General features: G+C 40.7%; 1 protein-coding gene across 1 annotated transcript in view; it reads left to right on the top strand.

Annotated features, from left to right (window-relative positions):
• The window catches only part of myo7ba (myosin VIIBa), a 37732-nt gene extending 18450 nt beyond the window's left edge, over positions 1–19282 (top strand). The window contains exons 19-48 of the mRNA XM_015035959.1: positions 144–238; positions 689–773; positions 878–1096; positions 1591–1803; positions 1908–2120; positions 2198–2365; positions 3015–3314; positions 3398–3558; positions 3659–3785; positions 4480–4599; positions 5627–5800; positions 6373–6600; positions 7628–7795; positions 7869–7986; positions 8769–8895; positions 9952–10118; positions 10545–10726; positions 10819–10940; positions 11036–11190; positions 11739–11892; positions 12800–12955; positions 14244–14349; positions 14437–14550; positions 15032–15119; positions 15217–15323; positions 16241–16426; positions 17959–18075; positions 18263–18346; positions 18435–18554; positions 18638–19282. Coding sequence (XP_014891445.1) covers positions 144–238; positions 689–773; positions 878–1096; positions 1591–1803; positions 1908–2120; positions 2198–2365; positions 3015–3314; positions 3398–3558; positions 3659–3785; positions 4480–4599; positions 5627–5800; positions 6373–6600; positions 7628–7795; positions 7869–7986; positions 8769–8895; positions 9952–10118; positions 10545–10726; positions 10819–10940; positions 11036–11190; positions 11739–11892; positions 12800–12955; positions 14244–14349; positions 14437–14550; positions 15032–15119; positions 15217–15323; positions 16241–16426; positions 17959–18075; positions 18263–18346; positions 18435–18554; positions 18638–18721 — 4458 coding nt within the window. The 3' untranslated portion in view covers positions 18722–19282. The remainder of the gene's footprint in view (positions 1–143; positions 239–688; positions 774–877; positions 1097–1590; positions 1804–1907; positions 2121–2197; positions 2366–3014; positions 3315–3397; positions 3559–3658; positions 3786–4479; positions 4600–5626; positions 5801–6372; positions 6601–7627; positions 7796–7868; positions 7987–8768; positions 8896–9951; positions 10119–10544; positions 10727–10818; positions 10941–11035; positions 11191–11738; positions 11893–12799; positions 12956–14243; positions 14350–14436; positions 14551–15031; positions 15120–15216; positions 15324–16240; positions 16427–17958; positions 18076–18262; positions 18347–18434; positions 18555–18637) is intronic.
• Positions 19283–19632: the final 350 nt, after the last annotated feature.

Below are 19632 nucleotides of genomic sequence, written 5' to 3'. Positions count from 1 at the left end.
TCAAAAAAAAAATTTTGTGGTTTTTTTTTTTCCAAAGTTTTTTTGGGGTTTTTAAAAAAAAAAAAATTTTTTTTTTTTTTTTTTTTTTTTTTTTAAATATACATATAGATAAAAATATAAAAAACGTTACTGTTTTCTCATAGGACTTCCATGACACCATGCTGGAACTGGAGCGAATAAAGGAGTTAAATGTAAAAGCTCTTCTGATCCAAAAAGTCCTGAGAGGATACAAATTCAGGTATGAGAGAAGTCCATGCAGATGGTTTTCTTTTGTGTATGTCTGTGTTTTTGGTATTTTTTAACCTGTCACAATAAGCAATTAAATAATTAATTGCATGATAAATTAAAATGAGCTCAATGCACTCTGTTCTGATGATTACTATTTTTATTTTACAGAAACATTGTGATCAGTTTTATTTATGGTTTTGGTTGGTTGTGTGTGGTTTTTCTTTCAATTTTTTAAAATTGTTTTTGATTGTTGTGTTTTATTTTGGATATTTATAATATTTTGCAGTTTCAGAGTTAAACTTGAATTTTGTAAAAAAACAAAAAAAACATTTATTAGCTGGAAAATGTCTCACAGCAACAATATCATCGTTTATCACAATAATTACTGGGTCAATTTATTGTGCAAAGTTTATTGTAATGGGCCTAATTGTAGTTGTACTTTGCTTCATTCCCTCTAAAGGAAAGAATTTGTGAGGAAAAGGTCGGCTGCCCTCGTCATTCAGAAATACTGGAGAGGCTACAAAGGCAGGAAGCAGTACAGAGTGGTGGGTTTCCCTCTGAAGAATCATTAATAACCGACGTATTCGATGTCATACAGCAGAAACTGGAGGTTTCGTGCATTAAACCTCCAGTCATGCTCTGGTTTCAGGTGCAGCTAGGCTTCGCGAGGCTGCAGGCTATCGCCCGCTCCCGTCACATCCACCTCAAGTACAAGAAGCAGCGGGTCGCTGCGCTGGTGCTGCAGACGCAGGTCAGAGGTTACCTGGCCAGGAAGGAGTGGAACCGCAAGAGAAACGCAGTGATCCTGCTGCAGGCGCACACCAGAGGTGTGCTGGCAAGAAGACGCATCGAAAAGATGAAAAGAGACGTAAGCTCATGATAAAGAACCCGAGCTTTTTCTTCTTGCTGGGTGAAATGATAGATTATTTTCATAAGCAGGACTTTGATGCAAAGCTTTAAATTAAAGTATTTTTTTCTTTTATATATTCAGGCTTACATAGTTTAATTCATACATTTAAATCCTAAGTGTTGATCAAGCCAAGACCTGCTATCTTCTTATAAATCATCATGATTGACTGCTGGAGACTCCTTTTTGCTAGCATGTATAGGATTTAACAGGAGTGGCCAAGTATCCAAGGAAAATCCAATGAAGGCATTGGTTCAACACTGACATCTGACACAGAAAGACCCAATGATAGATCTGAATTGAAGCTCTGAACAACCATGATTCTCCTGTTATGCATATTTAAAGCGATATTGACTTTCCATCCCTGTCAATCTGCATTGGATTTAGAAATTTAACTGAAAGAAGCGATGTTTCTCTGTCTCAGGTTGTTGATCCTATGTGTCCTGTTCTTTTAGATGTACCTCTCTGCCAAAGAGAGGGAAGAAGAACAGCGGGCCATTTTGGCCAAACAGAAGCACTTGGAGGAAGTGCTAAGGCAGAAGAGAGAGACGGAGGCCAGAGCGCAGGCTGCCAACATGAGCGACCAGGAGATGGTGGACGACATCTTCGGCTTCCTGCCCAACATGGTGGTCGGAGGGCAGGAGGGCCAGGCTCCCGTCGGATTCGAGGTTCAGACTCTCAACGCTCGCGTGGTTGCTCTCTTCTCAAGCTGAGGTGGGTCCGTTTGATCACGATTCATGTATTTTCTTTTTTGTTTGTTCTTTTTTTACAGAACATCGAAGGAAAACGGACCATAATCGAGGAGATAGACATTGACGAGATTCCCGGGGAAGACGAGCTTCCTGAGGAGGACTACGAAGACCTGGATCAGTACTCGTTCTCCAAATTCGCCTCCATTCACTTCCAGGGAGCAGCCACGTCCACCTACATCCGACAGAGACTTCAGCAGCCGCTGCTCTACCACGAGGATGAAGGCGATGTTATGGTGCCGCTCTGAAACGTCTACGGTTCACTTGTTTCAGCCTGTTTGGCCATTGCTGAAGTTTGTTGCGTCTTCGGCAGGCTTCGCTGACGGTGTGGTGGATCATTCTGAGATTTCTGGGAGATCTTCCCGAGCCAAAGAGAATGAGCAGACTTCAGCAGGGGAGCGCTATCCGGGATCGCTACGTCCCGCAGGACCTGATCTCCAGGCAGGATAGACGTCTGAGCCACATGGTGGGCCTGGATCAGGTACGTTTCCCTACAGGAAGGTGAAGAATTTGGAAAGGTTTCTCTTCATTTAAAGGGGCAGTATTAGGTAAAGTTGTCGTTTTTGAGCTTTACAACATTTTGTAATGTTATTTTATCAGAAACATACCTGGAGTGTTGCTTTGATTCTTTCATCAGTGTTTGAGAAATCCTTTAATCTCTGTGGCAACCATTCATCTGTCCAAAACACCTTGGTCGACCAAGCAATGCCTTATTAGAGGCTCAATCATCCTGAGTGTTGCAGTTTCCAATCTTCTGCTTCACAGAGCAGCCCTCTGTGATTCCCCCACTCAGCTCCTTCAGACTAGTTAGCAGCAATTAGCAAACACCTGGTAGAATTTCACTTCTCCTGAGCTCATTACAGGAGCTACTTCTCAGTGAAATGTTGGTAAAAACGCTGTTGAAGGGTTAATAGAGGAGCCATGTTGTGAAGACTTCCTGAAGGCAGCGTTTCAGAAATAGTAGGAGCTTTTAAAGAGACAGAGGTCCAATTTCAAGGAGTTAAAATACGAAATCAAATTTCTTTTAAGTCCTATTTGATATCTACAGCAACTGAAGGTATCATAGTTACTTTATTGAGCTATAAAATGACTAATGTTCAAATAAATAGTTGAAATTTGCCCGTTTTCAGAGAGTGCTGAGGAAAAACAAAGAGGCAGAACCCGCCGTCATTGCAGAGGAGTCGGACCAGAAGAGAAAGGGATCGATCTTCACAGACCTCCTGACGAAAAACAGGAAGCCCTCCACGATGCCCACCGACACAGTTCCAAACCTGAGGTCATACACCGTGCCCGAAGGCAGCCCGCGAGCTAGAAAGGGATCCACGTTCACTGACCTGCTGTCCAGAAACAAAAAAGTCCTTCCCGCTAAAGGAAGCGTGAACGTGCGGCCCGTGTCGAACATGAGGAAGCCCTCCATCATCATGGAGGAGGTGAGGCCAGAAGCCCACGCAGCGTTTCATCAGACGGTCGTCATGGACGTAGTAAATCCCGTTTTCGTCTCCGTTTCTTTCAGAACGATGACCTGACGGAGGTGTCCAAGCCCACCACACTGCAGACTGTGAGTGAGGACAGTGACGCCATGATCGAAGAAGGGTCCACCCTGGACAGGCCCCTGTCGTCTCTTGAAAAAGTCCACTACATCGTGGGATACGGCATCATCAGGCCTGACCTCAGGTTCCAGCTGTTTGCCTTTAGCGTCGCAGGATGTCTGATTGTAGTTTCTCCTTCTGGAGAACTGCTAAAACTAATGTGTGTGTGTGTTTGTCCATCACAGAGATGAGATTTACTGTCAGATCTGCAAACAGCTTCATGAAAACAACAACAGGAACAGCTACTTCCGCGGGTGGATCTTACTGTCCCTCTGCCTGGGCGTATTTCCTCCCAGTGAGCGCTTCTTAAAAGTAAGGAACACGAGTAGGCTGACTGCTTAAAGCTGCAGCATGTACTTTATATATATATATATATATATATATATATATATATAGTTTTTTACATATTTGGCTGTCCTTTACTGCAACAACATAGTGACAGTAGAAGACAGATAGCCTTCAACAAAAATCAAGTTTCCTTGTCTTCTCCCAGTGATCCCACTGGGAGAAGACAAAAATACTTCGCTCAGTCAGAAACAGCAAATAAGAGCCAAGAGGAGGGTCTTAGCGCTGTCAATCACCCTCCCTCTCTGCTACGCTCACGGTTCTTCCTGATAGCATATCCATGAATGCTAGCTATGAACATTAGCATGTCCTCCAACGTCGGCGTACAAACGGTATTTCTGTAATGGTGAGTTGTTTCTCTGCCATTAGCACATTTTACAGTGCGTTTTCAAGCTTGATTGACAGCGGTAGGACCCCCTTTGGGCCCTGATTGGTTGTTTTCTGACTGTGCATTTCATCAGACTGTTACAGCAGCACTGGGACAGGGTGAAGGAGTTCAGTCTTTAGGAACACATTACACAGTGACAACATGGTGACAGTTTTAACTAACATGTGAAAAACATTTGTTTGTTGTTGTAAAAGTTAGATACCTCAGCTTTAGATGTCACCACCTGTGAGAAACAATGTTTTGATGACTGTCTGTTGTCTTTTTCCTCGTCAGTACCTTCAAAGTTTTATCCGTTTTGCTCCTGGAGGTTTTCCTTCCTACTTAGCCGAGAGGCTGCGGCGCACCATGTCAAACGGAGCCAGAGGGGAGCCTCCAGCCTGGCTGGAGCTGCAGGTTCTGATATGTTTTGTTTTTTTATTTTGTGGAGGATTTAAAAGTGTATTATGTTTAAACAATATATTTTTGCTTCTCTATGTGACTAAAATTAGATCTAAGAGCATATTTGATTGTTTCCCTTAAACAGTTTTGTTATGGTTTTATTCATAGAGGAAAACATTAATCATTTGCATCAGTCATTTTGCATGAGTTTTTTTTATTTTATTTTTTAGTTAATCAACACCTTAATGTAGATTACAAGTTTTATATTAAGGTGATTGGAAATAAAATTTAACACATTTTGGTGTAAATCTCAAATATTTAATAGGATTGTATTCAAAACGTCCCAAATTTCAAAGTTGCATGTGAACCGAATAAAAAGCTTAGTTAGTGCACCTGTGTTGTGTATGACTGTGACTCAGCGAGAAGAACAGAAATAGAAATAACTTTATTTCTGAAACTCAGAAACAAACTCGGCAATGAAATCTGTACTAAACAATTTCCCTTCATTTCAGTTGAAACAAAAAACAAGAATAGAAAGTCACGCAAAATTAGAAACTTCAAACATTTAAACTACATTGATTTTGAAAGCCTGATAGTCTGGGGATAGAAGCTGTTTTTAACCTGTCAGTTCTCACTTTCCTATGTCAGTAACATCCGCTGCAAGGCAGAAGTGAGAACAATGAGTGCCGCAGGTGAACGCGGTCTCTGATGATGTTTTTAGCTCTCTTTGTGACCTGACTGATATAAATGTCCTGTAGCGAGGGGAGAGTGGTTGCACCAGCGAACTCTGCTGTTGTAATGACATCATGGAGAGCTTTCCTCTAGCCCCAACCAGGAAGATCTTTCACTTTAGTTGTTTTTCTTTGACATTTATAATCTCAAAGATGCATATTTCTGGATAAGTTTACTATAATCAATTTGCATATGTTTTTTTTTTGTTTGTTTTTTTGTTTTTTTACAAATGCTGTGTCATTTTTAAAGGATTTTCAAGAAACTTGTGTGATTGATTTTTTCCGCTGGTCATTTCTCTGCCGTCTTGTAGGCAACCAAGACAAAGAAGCCCATATTGGTGTCTGTGGCGCTGCTGGATGGACGATCCATTAACCTTCCTGTTGACTCGGCAACTACATCCAAAGAAGTCTGCCAACTTGTGTCCAACAAAATCAAGCTAAATGACACGTTTGGCTTCTCTCTCTACGTAGCCATGTACGAAAAGGTAAATGAATCTGGGGCAGCAGAGCTGCCAATCAGTTTGATACCAATCAGTTTGATACCAATCAGTATGATACGATAATATCAATATCATATCAAACATAGATAAGCATTTTATGCCAGAAATGTTCCCTTTGTTGTTTTACAACCGTCATTGATATTTAATTTATTGTTGTTTTAAGTTTTTCTTTTAATGGAGCATTACATATTTAACATTTACACATAAGTACATAAGCTTTTAGCCAAGTGACTAATTTCCATCTCTGGTCCAATCAGCAGTTTGATATATTTAATGTTTAATGATAAGAAAAAAATGTGCAAAGATAATTAAACAGTTGTTTGCAATTTGTAGTTTAATATGGTTCAATAATTTTGACTTTAAGTTGATAAGTTGAATAGAGTTAACATAATGGCGCTAGCAATAGAGTTGTGTAAAGTTAAGCTATGCTAAGCTAAACAGGCTAACGTTTTCTGAGGTCACCATTTTAAAAACTTTTTTTCCACCTCTGTATGACTGCTGAGCAGATAAAGCATGATTGATTTTAGTTACTGATTTATTGGTGACTCATGCTGAAGGTGTGGGCCCTGGGGAGCGGCCGGGAGCATGTGATGGACGCCATCTCCCAGTGTGAGCAGGAGGTGAAGAGGAGGGGCGGCCAGGAGCAGCACGCTCCGTGGCGTCTCATCTTCCGCAAGGAGATCTTCACCCCCTGGCACGACTCCAAGGAGGACAAGATCAGCACTGACCTTATCTACAGGCAGATCATCCACGGTCTGAAGTTTGGAGAGTACCAGACAGAAAAGGTGGGCTCTGTTGTAACATCTGCAGAAGTTGGTCAGAGGTTTACACACACTCATCATTGGCATGGATATTATACTTATTAGGGGCATTTGATGAGATTAACCATTCTCTCCAGAGTGTAGTGCTAGTAAGAAAACCAGAAATGAGGGTTTAAGTTCATATTTATTGTTTTTTCTCTGGGACTGAAAAGATTAATCAGTTGAATCGATTATGGAAATAATCATCTACTTATTTAGTTTTGGGTTGGTGAAGTTATTGAATATTCTAACAGACATGTTATCTATTGATGATATTGATCACTTGTCTATCACAATATACATTATTGATTGATTGATTTCTTTTTTTTTTTTTGATCAGTCCTAGTTGACAGTGTGAAATCTCCCTGCTTAAAATGTCCAGTAGGTGTCCCTCAAGGGTCTGTCCTTAGGTCACTCTTAGTTTCCCCATACATTAACACATTACCAAATCCCTGTTCATACTTTGATGTACGCTGATGAAGCTGTTATTTTAAAAACGTAGAGGAAGCATCTCAAAGCTTTTCTTTAACTCTCGCAGACATTTAGCTTTGGCTCTTTAAACCATGTCTTCAGCTAAACATTAATAAAACTATCATAATGTTTATTCAAAAATGGTTAAAACATAAGACACTCCAAATTATTTCTATATGGTAAAGAACTAGAATACACCAATATCATCACAAGCTTGGTCAAACATGTAGGAACAACTTAGATGTTCAGTCAGTGCAGTTAGGAGAATAACAACCAATAGAAAATAAATAATACAGAAACTGACAAAATCAATAATTTGACCACCTTAGTCAAACCAGTAAAAATTAAACTGCAACAAACATTTCAAATGGTTCAGAATTCCAAGTATAATGTAAAATAAATAAAGAATGGCGTCACTCAGAGCACAAAGAACTTTCTTGAATCTAGATGTTAATATGAGGTCGGTGCATCTTTATCTCTCCAAAGTTTTGCCTCAACACTGAGTTTTTTTTTTTTTTTTGTCCTGTCCATGTCTCCATAGGAGGACGACATCATCGAGCTCGCTGCCAAGCACCTGTACATCCAGCACGGCTCAGACAGTCGCCCAGAGAACGTGAAGGAGACGGTGAAGGACTGCATCAAGACCTCTCTGCTGGAGGCCAAGTCAGAACCCAAACTGGTCCAGATGATCCACACCGCTCACGCTCAGGTTGGGATCCTCATGATAAGCAATGAAACAAACAAATCCTCCAGCAGCTTCTAATGGACACAAATCATTTCAGAGCACCTTCCTGAGTTCTGGACAAAAAGCGGACCTGGTGAAGGCGGAGGTGGTCGACTATGCCAGAGAGAAGTGGCCCATGTTCTTCTCCAGGTTCTTTGAGGTCACCAAGCAGTCGGGTAGGACAACCTTTGTCATTTGTTTTTAAACTGTGAGCTACATCAAGTCTCCAGGTCTCCTTATTTCAATACAACCACTATAAAAATAGCTTGAGAGAGTAAAATAGTGTTACAACTCTCCAAGGGAGTTTTACAGGCTACCAGAGGTATTTGATATGTTTACTGGAGCTGCTACCTGTAGTAGACTCTCAGAATAATCTGCCATATTTGTCAGGTGAAGCCAGATAAAACTAGAAATGAAATAAGTTATGAACATGTCTGTTTTTATGGCCTGAGTGTCTAAACGTTACACATTCTTAGTCATGTTTTCTCCTTTTCCTAGTCCGTCCTGTTCAGGTGATCAGAGGTTGAGCAACACTGACGCCGTTGCTTAGTGTTACTGCACTGTGAAAGTGGAAAATGTTACATCAGCTCACAGTAAATGTGTTAAAAATATCTTTTGACCTCCATGCAAATGAACTTCAGTTCCTCTCTTAGTGTTGCTTGACTTCAAGTCTAGAATGAAAGTGTTTCTTTAACTGTCTGCAAGATTAATTTAGGAACTTATGATAAAAAACAATGTAGGCATTGTGTGGAAATAGATGCACCCAAGGCTTGTTTTCCCAATTCATTCAAGTTGGATGTTGTTTAATGACTCCAGCCTGAGATAACGGCTCACATGGGTCATTAATCAATTCATTTCCTTACTGATGATAGTAATATAATGTTATGCCGTTTAGTTTCTTTGCATGTGACAGAAGGATCTAAGGCAGTCTCACTCTTGAATGCGTTTCTGTCTCCAGGTCCCCCCTTGCCAAAGAGTAAGTTCATTGTGGCCGTAAACTGGACCGGTATCACGTTCCTGGATGAGAGGGAGAAGAGGCTGCTGGAGCTGTCCTTCCCAGAAGTAACAGGAGTCAACACCGTCAGGTAGATACGCTTCTTCCTCAGCGAGGACGATCTGAAACAGGAGCTGAAGGAAATGTGAAATGGGTGTGTAGTGATGCATGCAGAACAACCAATCCAGTTTTGGCCTGTCTTTCAGCCCAAAATGATTAATTCCCAGTTTAGGCTTTAATGTAATTTTTTAGTTCTACCAACACGTTTCTTCTGAGTAGAAGTGATATTTTTGAGTCCTGATTTAAGTTTGATAGAGATTCTGTTGAAGGGGCTTTGGACCTGTAGCTCCTTAGCAAAGATGAACCATCAGAATATCAGTGGAAACATTTGAAAAGCTAGACGGGAATTATGAGAATATCTTGGTGTGATGCCAGTAAAGTTTGTGTATGTCCTTAAAACTTTGTGAAATAGCCCTTTAGTCTTATACTGATGAGAAGCTATGAAGGTTAGCATTATTAGCTGCTAACGGTTAGCCAGTTCCCACACTGCTTACAAGTCATACCTGCATGTCCAGCTTGCCTTGTGATGAATCATATTAGTTGATTCTGTCAACACAACAGGCAACTAAAGAACCACTTCCTGTTTTACTTCAAAATAAGAGTTTCACTCATAGATAGAACATTGTGGCAAATTTAAAGCACTGAAAATCTTAACAAAGGCGGAAACGATTAATTGAGTTAGTTGTAATTAGGATGGTGGATGGTGAAATAATTGTGAACTAATTTAGTAATCGATTAATCGTTAATCGGAGTATACTGATTCAAAGAAAGGTCATTTGCTGAAAGAATGACACACTCAGAAGGAATTAGGGCAAAACTGTACAAAAGATATTCATTTTGGATTTAAGATGAAAAACTCTTGTCTGTAAACATGTTTTACTCAGAACTCAAGTGGCATTTTTAGCTTCACCGGGTTCAAATTCTGCAAAAAAGAAAAAAAGATTCATTAAGCACCTTTGCTATCCATTTATTAAATAATCAACAGATTAGTAGCCAGTATTTTGTAGCTGCAGATGGTTAGGAGTTTTACTCTCAGATCTTGCCTCAGTCCTTGTGGTAACCGTGTCGCTCTGTTGTTGTTGCTCAGGGAGGGTAAAACCTCGAGCCTCGCTGTGTGTCTGCTGACGCTGAAAGGAGACTTCACCCTGAGCGGATCTTTTGCTGAAGACATGTCCGAGCTGATCACCATGTTCCTCAGCGGACTGACGGAGCGCTCCAAGTACGCCGTGGCGCTGAGAGAAGTCAGCAGCCAAGGTCCGAGTGTTAAGACTTTATTCTCGTATTAATATGGCTGTATGCTTTTAACATTTGGACTTTATTTTGTAAAAAAAAAAAAAAAAAAAAAAAAAAAATAAAAATAAATATATATATAAATATATATAAATATATATATATATACACACAGCCTTACCATGACATTTTGTTGTAGAGTTGACCTGAATTCAAAGTCCAAATAAACTGAAGTTGTAAAACAAGATGGCCGCCTTGGGCATTCTGACATCTCTTAGTTACAAAAACCCAATGAGAGAATTGACAAAAAACACAACCCCAGATTTCTCCTAAAATTAAATGTTCAAAAACCCAAAAATTCAATCAATAAAATCGATTTAATAGATTATTCGCTGGGCGAAAAAAGGAAAGTCTGTTTTTGACTCTCTTCCTCCTCCTCTTCTTCCTCAGATGACCCCACCATCCTGAGCTTTAAAAGAGGAGAGCTGCTGATTCTCATCAAGGATGAGGAATTTTCCAAGCAGCGCGGCTGGATCAAATGTCAAAGCAGCAGCACCAAAAAGACTGGCGCCGTCTCCATGGAGGCCATCTTTATCCTGCCGACGCTCAGCAAACCCAGCAACGAAGTCTTGGTACCGAACGTTCACCCGAGCTTCTTTTGTTTTTTTCTGTCGTCCGTCAGCTCAGATGATTCCTAAAACAACTTTTCCTCGTTTTCCCAAAGAACCTCCTCAACCTGTCGCCAAACCAGAGGAAGAACCTGGTGGAGGCGAACCGGAAAGACATGGGCACCGTGGAGAGAGTAGCTCCCGCCTCGCTGAAGGACTTCTCCCTGCAGTACTTCAGGTTGGATGCTGTCTTTATCTTCACAGCTCTCCACAGATTTCTCCATAAAGGCTTTTTTTTTTTTTTTTTTAAATCCTTTTTGTTTCTTCTTGCAGGCAGCCCACCAAGGATTTGAACCGCCAGGTGATTTCCAGGAACGCAGCGCCGGAGAAGCTGTGGGCTCACTCCAGAGAGCCCATCAGACAGCCTCTCCTCAAGAACCTGCTGGGCAACCCGGAGCTCAGCCACAAGGCCTGCCTGGCCTTCACTGATATCCTCTCTGCACAGCTTCAGGAAAAACAGCTGCAGTAACACTTGTGTTTGTGTGTTTTAAAGAGCTTCTCTGGAGGGTCACTGTCATGTAAAATTGATGTTTTTGAGCTTCCGCTCGTGTTTCAACATAATTTCCTCATCAGTACCTCATCAGTACTTCCATTTCCTCATGGAGATGTTGACTTGACTCTTTTATGTATATTTGAGGTAACTTCATTCACAGTTCTTCACAGTAGGTAGAGTATCCAGACATTTTACTCAAGTAACAGCATCAGTACTTCATAGTAAAATTACTCAAGGTTTGTAGTAAAAATCCTCCTAAAAGCACTTTGTTTTTCCAAAAGGTTACTCCAGTAAATGTAACTAATAGCTACTACCGAACTCTGTCATAAAGCATAACTCACATCATTCATCAGATTTTTAGTCTGACTCCTCCGCTGTATGTTTACTGGTGGGAAAACATCAGATCAACTTTCTACCATCAAATCATTGAAATCTCCTCAGGCCGTGATGCTTCTCGTTATTTGACCTTGACCTGTGGCTCACCCATCCTGAAGTACATGGGAGATTACCCCACTAGGCAGATGCAGAGCCCCCTGGAGCTCACCGACCAGATCTTCAGCCCCCCCACTAAACACGAGGCGCTGCGGGACGAGATCTACTGCCAGATCATGAAGCAAATGACCAGCAACAACAACAGGTTGCTCTTTGCTTTTTCTGCCTGTTTTCTTGGCGTCCAAACAGTCACACCCCTCTTTGGCGGGTTGTTTTTCTTTTTTTTTTTTTTTTTTGGTTAGCATGTTTTTAAACTAAAACATTTCACTTTTTTATTATTAATATGAAAGGATGTGTTCATACATTGATTATTTTCACATTTTGTCAAGATACCAACACAGACCTCTGTGTTTTTTCTCAGGGATTTTGTGAGAGAAACCAAACGATTGCATTGTTTTCAAGTAATATAATCGTAATGCAAGAAGACATTCTCAAAGATTAATAAACTTTAAATTCTAAAGAACATTTAACACTGGAACTGGGAGACATTTTAAAAATCCAAAATAAATAAATAAAACAACAGAAACAACAAATAAAATGAATCATGTAATCAAAGCACTGGACTGAAGACTTTTGTCATCCAGTTTTTGGTAGAAAGGGAGAAAAATGATAAATAATACAAGTTGAAATTGTTTTATTTTATCATGCGATTGTCTGATTTATTGTTTACTGTGACGAGAAAAGACAAATGAAAGAAATACTGAATCAGTTAAGGTAGACCAAGCAGACACAGCAAACATGTTGTGAAGCTGCTTTGGTTACAAGAGACCAAAGTTACTTGAAAAATGCCTCACATATATGAAGTGGTAGTGGCAGCATCATGATGTCAGGTTAAGGTGCTTTCAGCTGTGTTCTTGTCGAACACTTCTTGTCAAAACATACAGCCAGAGCTACAATGAAATCCTCAAAAATGTTTCAGGTTTACATGACAGAATGGCCTAGTCAAAGTTGAGACCTTTGCGGGCTAAAGGTGTGCGCACGTTGCTGCAGTACGACGTGCGATCCGGACACAAGGCGGGCGCTCTCTACTCAGGTCTCCTCTGTGCCTGCAGGTTCAGCATAGAGCTGGGCTGGCAGCTGCTGTGGCTGTGCTGCGGCCTGTTCCCACCCAGCCAGGCCCTCCTGAGACACGCCCAGAAGTTTGTGGAGACCCGGCGCAGAGAGCAGCTGGCCTCCGACTGTCTGCAGCGGCTGCAGAGCTCGCTCAGGTTCGTCCTGCACCACCAACACACAAACTGTTGGCCCTGCATCTCATCAGCTTCTCCACCAGCCTTCCTGGCTGAGAGGAGGAAAAAGTCTAACTGTGACGTCTTGTTTTTTTTTTACTGTTGTCTTTCTTTGAGGGGAAAAAAAAACACATCCAGTGTGATGCAGAACTTGTTGCACCATTGAAGGGGCTGTGAACACAAATGCCTTGCATCAACATTGCACCAGGGTGACCAACCAAATGCAGCATTTGCATGGCCTCTGCTATAAATGCACCTTATTTACAGTCTGCATGACGACGCCAGGCAGGATTATTTCAATGCAGCTTTTAATCAGCAAGCAGAAATTACAGCATCATGTCTTTGATTTTTTTTTTAAAAACCCACTAAAATAAAGCAAAGTAAACACTGTTTCATACATATGTTTGGTGGCGACTTAATTCTGCTACACAAATAAGCATTTTAATATGTTATATTTACATAGAAGGCTAGCAGGAACTTCATCTTGGGATTTAAAAAATGTGGTATTAGTCCCTCCAGGATGCTACCATTTATTTATGTTTTTCTGATTGGTGCAGCCTAAAATAACTGATTTTTCAAAAAGTTGCAGTCGAAGCTTCAGATTTTTTAAGCTTTATTTTGCTGTTACAGTCTTGGGGGCGGGCGGGTGTTGAAATTGCTTCACATAATCTTTCGAGACAAAAAGAGAAAGACAGGATTTTAACATAGTTGATATTTAAAGTGCAAATAACATTTTCAACGTTGATAAGAAGGGTTCTTCTTGTAATGGCACCTTAGAACAAATAAAGCCGTGTCTTGAGGAGTTATTAAAATGCAAAAGGAATTCAAATCAACATGAACTCTATATATAGTATAAGCAAATCCTACACAGTTTTACAAAAATTATTTTTGCAACAAAAAAAGGTGAAGTTACCATTTAGTGTCACACATGCTGTCATCTTCCAGGTTTGACTTTCAAGAGACATGTGAAACAGGAAGTGAAATTATAAGGGAGCGGAGGGGATTGGTTGAAATTCAGCCAAGTTGCAGTGATTGGTCAGAAGAGAAGGAAATACAGGAAAGGTTAAGGTGATTGGTCAGATTTGTGGGAAAACTGCGATGACTGGTAGAAAGTTGTAAGTCTGTGCAAAATTCGGGAAATGATGTGTAAATTTCTATTAACATCGCAACTTCCTGAAGGGACTGATTAGTGAAACCAAGCCAGCAGATAAACTCAAATCAGTGAAAAAGTACATGAACAGAGTATTGACGCTTTGATGGCTGTGTTTAGGATTGACCCCAGGAAGCTCCCGCCGCACCAGGTGGAGGTGGACGCCATCCAGCAGAACAGCACCCAGATCTTCCACAAAATCTACTTCCCCAACGACACAGAAGAGGTACGCAGTGGAGACGCATCAGAGAGAAACAAATACGCTTTAAGAAAGCATAATGTCAACACGGACTCCTCTCCTCCTGATATCCAGATATTTGAGGTGGCGACCAGCACCAGGATCCGGGATCTCATCCAGAACATTTCCAAAAAGCTCAAGCTGGCTTCAGCCGACGGCTTCAGCATCTTTGTGAAAACCCACGACAAGGTTCAGCCATCAGTTTCACGCCTTTCACGGTCGAAAAAGCAAATTTTCTGTCCTATAACATTCCAAGACTGAATATTAGGATTTAATCTCTGAGTTTGGATCACAAACCAAAAGAACGGTCAACATTTGTCCATTATTTTTGACCCTGACTGTTAGAAGATAAAAGATGGCCTCTGTGTTTCTTTGGAAATCCTCATAGTTCTTTTAGTTCTTTTCCACTGCAAAGTTTTCCAGTGTCGGACCATTCACACAATGTTTGTCAGACACCAAAAAAACAAAACCAAATCTGTGAGAACAGAATGTCATCATTTTTTTTTGTTCTAACACTGGAAGAGAGAACATTTCTCCACATCTATAGCAGAGCATATGTTGGCCTCAGATGTGGAGCATGATGTTTTGTAGATCAGATTTGTCTCTATAATGAACATTTACGTTCTCTGATGAGGCTAAAACCCGTCTAACCATCTCTGTCTAATCTCAGGTTCTCAGCCTGAACGACACAGACTACTTCTTTGACAGTCTGAGACAAATCACTGACTGGTCCAAACAAGCCAAGAGGATTAAAGACGGTAACCACACAGCATGCAGAGAGTGAAGGTTTGGATGGTCGGCGGTATTTGTCTGCAGACTCCTCTCTCACTGTCTCTGTCTGTCTGTGTGCTGCAGGTGGACCGGTCAACATTTCCTACCACGTGTTCTTCATGAGGAAGTTGTGGTTTAATGTAATCCCTGGCAGAGACACCGAGGCTGACCTTATCTTCCATTTCCCTCAGGTGCGTTTCAGCGAGCAGCTCCGCTTTCCCAGCTTCATTCAACTCGTTTTTACACCCAGCGGAAAAGCTTCTCGTCCACTTTGAATATAATCGGGCCTCGCACACAAATGAGGATGTCAGCTGGGAAGGCGTCGTGGAAAAACATTGGCAAATATTCTCGACCAGACCAGAGGCGGTTATTTATCTACTGACTCGGGGAAGTGGGTTCAAAGGTCAAATCTCTGAAGAAATGCAACAGTTTGAGCACTGAGCAGGAGTCGCTCACTAGTTCAGTGTTTTCATTTATCTGACCCGCTCTTTTTCCAGACGTAAGAGATGGATGTGACGATGTCTCACTAAATCTCACGAGACAAATGTATTAGTTTATTAGCTGATTATAGATTTGACTTCACCTGGCTTAACCATTGAGAAAAGTTTTGGTAAAGAAATGATGAATTCACAAGACGAGGGTTTTCAAGGTCCAACATGTTGTAGAAGACGGGTTGACCTCCAGGTGGGTCAGTCGGTGGGCAGGTTCCTGGAACTAGCTTTGACTTCTGCTTGAGGTGGTTCCTGTACATCCCATCTCGGGTTGTTGAAACTTGAACACAGTTGGGTATTCCAACTGGAAAATGTTCCCCAATAAATATCTAAATTGATCCATCTTGAAATCTTGATCTGCTTAAAAGTTGTTTTTGTGGTCAAACATCCAGCCAGGATCTTGCTTAGTGGCCACAAACATTGTTTGGTTTCTCTCCCCATTTCCTAAGTGGTTTTTAATCCTAATGTTACTGGGGGTGTATGAATAATTTTGACCCAGTGTGGGTCACAGATGATCTGCGATGAATTTGAACGTTGAGGCCTAAACGAACCTTCACTCTGACGACGACTGCATGTAAACTACCGCAACAAACCCCAACTGCTTCTCTGTTTTCCAGGAGTTGCCAAAGTACCTGAGAGGCTATCACGTTTGTACCAAGGAGGAAATGGTCAACATTGCCGCTCTGCTCTTCAGGGTAAAGGTCAACGGTGACAAAAGCCAGATCCCCACGATTCCCAAGGTGTTGAAGGAGCTGGTTCCCGCAGACCAGCTGAAGGCCATGTCTGAGAACGAGTGGAAAAAGGTAGAAGGACCAGGCTGGCTGTGGGGGTGATGAGGGGTTAGATAGATTTAGGGATGTGAAGGAGTTCAGAGGTTGGCAGAGAGGAATATGAGGCCTGCTGGATCTTCTCCTATCTGTTGTTGTTTTTGGTGCAAAACTAGAAACCTCAATGGGAAATGTTTATTGGTGTTATTTTGGTACACAATATCATAACTTCTATTTTTGATATCTATTTATATCCCTCTAACTTTTTCACCTTTTGTCCAATTACAAACAACCTTTAAAACCTTTAAAAACTAAGGAGCCATTTTGCTTTGAGGCCAGACCAAAAAAAACAATAATGTAGAGTCGCAAATCTCACAGGAATTAAAAAAAAAAAAAAAATCTTATGCATTTAGATACATGTACTTTAGTAAATTAGTTGTAATTTTTAAAGAACCACAATTTTTATCTCCATTTTTAGGATTTAAAATAAAGATGAAGATACATTTTTGGAAAATCAGAGACTGGATAGTTTTTCTGTTCCCTGTAGGATTGAAAATAATGTAGAATAAGAAAAAAAAAATTTCTTAGTGAAAATACAATGTAATTATTGCAGAAAATAAATGAAAACCTGTTAAAAACTGTCAGGTGTTGTTACCAATGTTTAAAACTTTTGTTGATTTGTTTTAGTTTTTAGCTAAAGTTACAGAGGGTCATTGTGGACAAATCCAAGCAAGACAACAACCTCTAACTGAGTGGTTTAGTCATGTTTTAGAATGGCCCAGTCCAAGTCCAGACTTGAAACCAGGGGAAAATCTACTTCTCTGTGTCCGATCTGACTGAGCTATAGTGGCATAGCAAAAAAAAAAAAAATGGACAAAAATATTCAAATTCAAAGATGTTAAAAAGTAGCAGACACTTAAACCCAATGTTTTTGACCAATTTTGAGAGAAAAAATGCTGTAAAATCAGAACAAATGTGAGGATTTGTTGAGCTTGTGTGGATTTTGTGGAATTGTGAAAAACTAGAGGGACTTATTGATGTAGTTTGGAGTCCAGAGGGCCACATAAAGAGCTGCTGTGGGCCAGATTTGGCCCCCAGGCCTTGAGTTTGATCTAGTGGGTTTGAACCACTCTAGTTTTTAAGCAAATTAAGTACTGTAAATAATGCGCTTAGTGGAGAAATATGAATTGTGACTTTATAAGCTGTTCATTAATAAGAGCTTGATACTGGTGGGCGGGTGTTTACAAAAAAAAAAAGTCTCTCCATGAATAAGGAGGGGATTATAAAGGGTCTCTGTGGGAAAGCAGAATAGGAGATACAACATTCTTTTGTTAGATTTTGACTCATGGTGACATTTTTCTATAATGAGACTTTGCTTTGCCGATCATATATAAACAATATGTCCATTATGGAGGAGGAGAACGCCCACGGCTCGGCAAGAACTCACCCTGCAGCCTGTGGGGGTGGAGAGGAACTCATTAACCTCATTAAAAACGGGGCAATTTCTTTTCTTCCTTTTTCTCTCTTTTTTTAATGCTGCTACATGTTTGCATTTCTTCCACTTGCAGAACATCGTCACCTTCTTTAACAAACACGGTGGCATGGGCGTCGAGGAAGCAAAAGTTGCCTTCCTGAAGGCGGTGTGCCGCTGGCCGACGTTCGGCTGCGCGTTCTTTGAAGTGAAGGTGGGTTCTGCAGACTCTCTGTCTCTGAGCTGCTCTGACGAGTTGATTGGTCAGTTGCTTCTGCATCCTCTCTCACCACTGTGCTCTCGCAGCAGAAGGCAAACAGCCGCTGCAGCCGTAAAAACTACATCAGTCTAAATTTTTCTGTCTTTACTCTTTTTCTTTCTTTCTTTTTTTTTTTTTACAGCAAACATCAGAGCAAGATTTTCCAGACATTGTGCGAATCGCCATCAGCAAAACTGGACTCACAATCCTGCACCCGAAAACTAAGGTTACAAAAGGGCAAAATTTGCAATTAGAAATGTTTAATGTTTTGCTGCGCAGCTTCAATTACTGATGTTTTATTTTAACTTCACAAGGAGGTTCTGGCAAATCACCCATACAACAAAATAGCTAATTGGTGCAGCGGAAGCACCTACTTTCACATGACCGTCGGCAGCTTGGTGAAGGGCAACAAATTCCTCTGCGAGACGTCGCTGGTAGGTTGTTTTGTTTTGGGCTTTTTAACAAAGTTTGTTTTTATATCCTTTGCATTAATTTTTTTTTCTTTATCCATGAACAGGGCTACAAGATGGATGACCTGATAACCTCCTACGTCAGCATGTACCTCAGAGAGAGAAACAGAGGCCAGCGCTACAACATGTGAACCAATGAAGTCAGCCCTGCAGCTCCAGGATCCATTACCCAAGATTTCAGTGTCGTTTGGTGGAAAAAGTCACAGATTTATTGCGTAAAAATAAAAATATTTCTCAGTTTTGATTTGAAGCAAGGTTCTGTTTGCGTCATTCACCCAAAGATGAAGAGCACTGGTTCCTTTGCATGTTTACTAGAACTAAGCATGTTTTGATCAGGATTCTTTTTTTTTTCTGTCCTTGAATTATTTAGGATTAGACATTGAGACTCAGTCTGATACTTGATTAAAATCTCTATTGTGTAGACTGTATGCAGTAAAATATTGCACTGAATTTCATCAGTATTATGTGATTTATAGTAGTACTGTAATCTTGTTCTTCTTTCCCAATTTACAAATAATTATGCTGCGCTTGTTCCAGTCTGACTTGATCAGCAGCCGTAGATAAACAGCACAGCCAGCACAACCTCAAAGTTTTGCTCCAATGTAGCTTTATTATTTGTTTCTAAAGTTATGTAATCTAACTTTGAAAACACATGCAGGTAAAGTTCTCAATAAACTCACGTTTTGCTCTTTATGACGTTTTCATGCTTCAGTGCTAGGCTAATGTTAGCATGTTTAGCCTCTGTTTTGATAGGACTTGTTGATAATGCAACCTGCAACATATTTCATTGCAGGTCCAGTTAAGTGGCAGAACAAACATGAGTGTATGACTCACTAGTGCAACAGGTTGACCTGTAAACAGGAAACTGACGGGAATCAGGCTTTGAGTTTCACCAGGGAACCAAGAGCTGATGCCTAGGGTCCAATCAAGACAACAAACTATTGAGTTGATGTTTCTTAAATCAACCAATCTGCCTTCCTGTTCAGAACCAAAACAACACAGGAAAATGTCCCGTTGACATCATTTCACAATGTTTCCAAAA

The sequence above is a fragment of the Poecilia latipinna genome, unplaced genomic scaffold (genome assembly GCF_001443285.1).
Source record: "Poecilia latipinna isolate Pla-1442-1.1 unplaced genomic scaffold, P_latipinna-1.0 Scaffold352, whole genome shotgun sequence".
NCBI classification, from domain to species: domain Eukaryota; kingdom Metazoa; phylum Chordata; class Actinopteri; order Cyprinodontiformes; family Poeciliidae; genus Poecilia; species Poecilia latipinna.
This window is presented reverse-complemented; position numbering and strand designations above follow the sequence as displayed.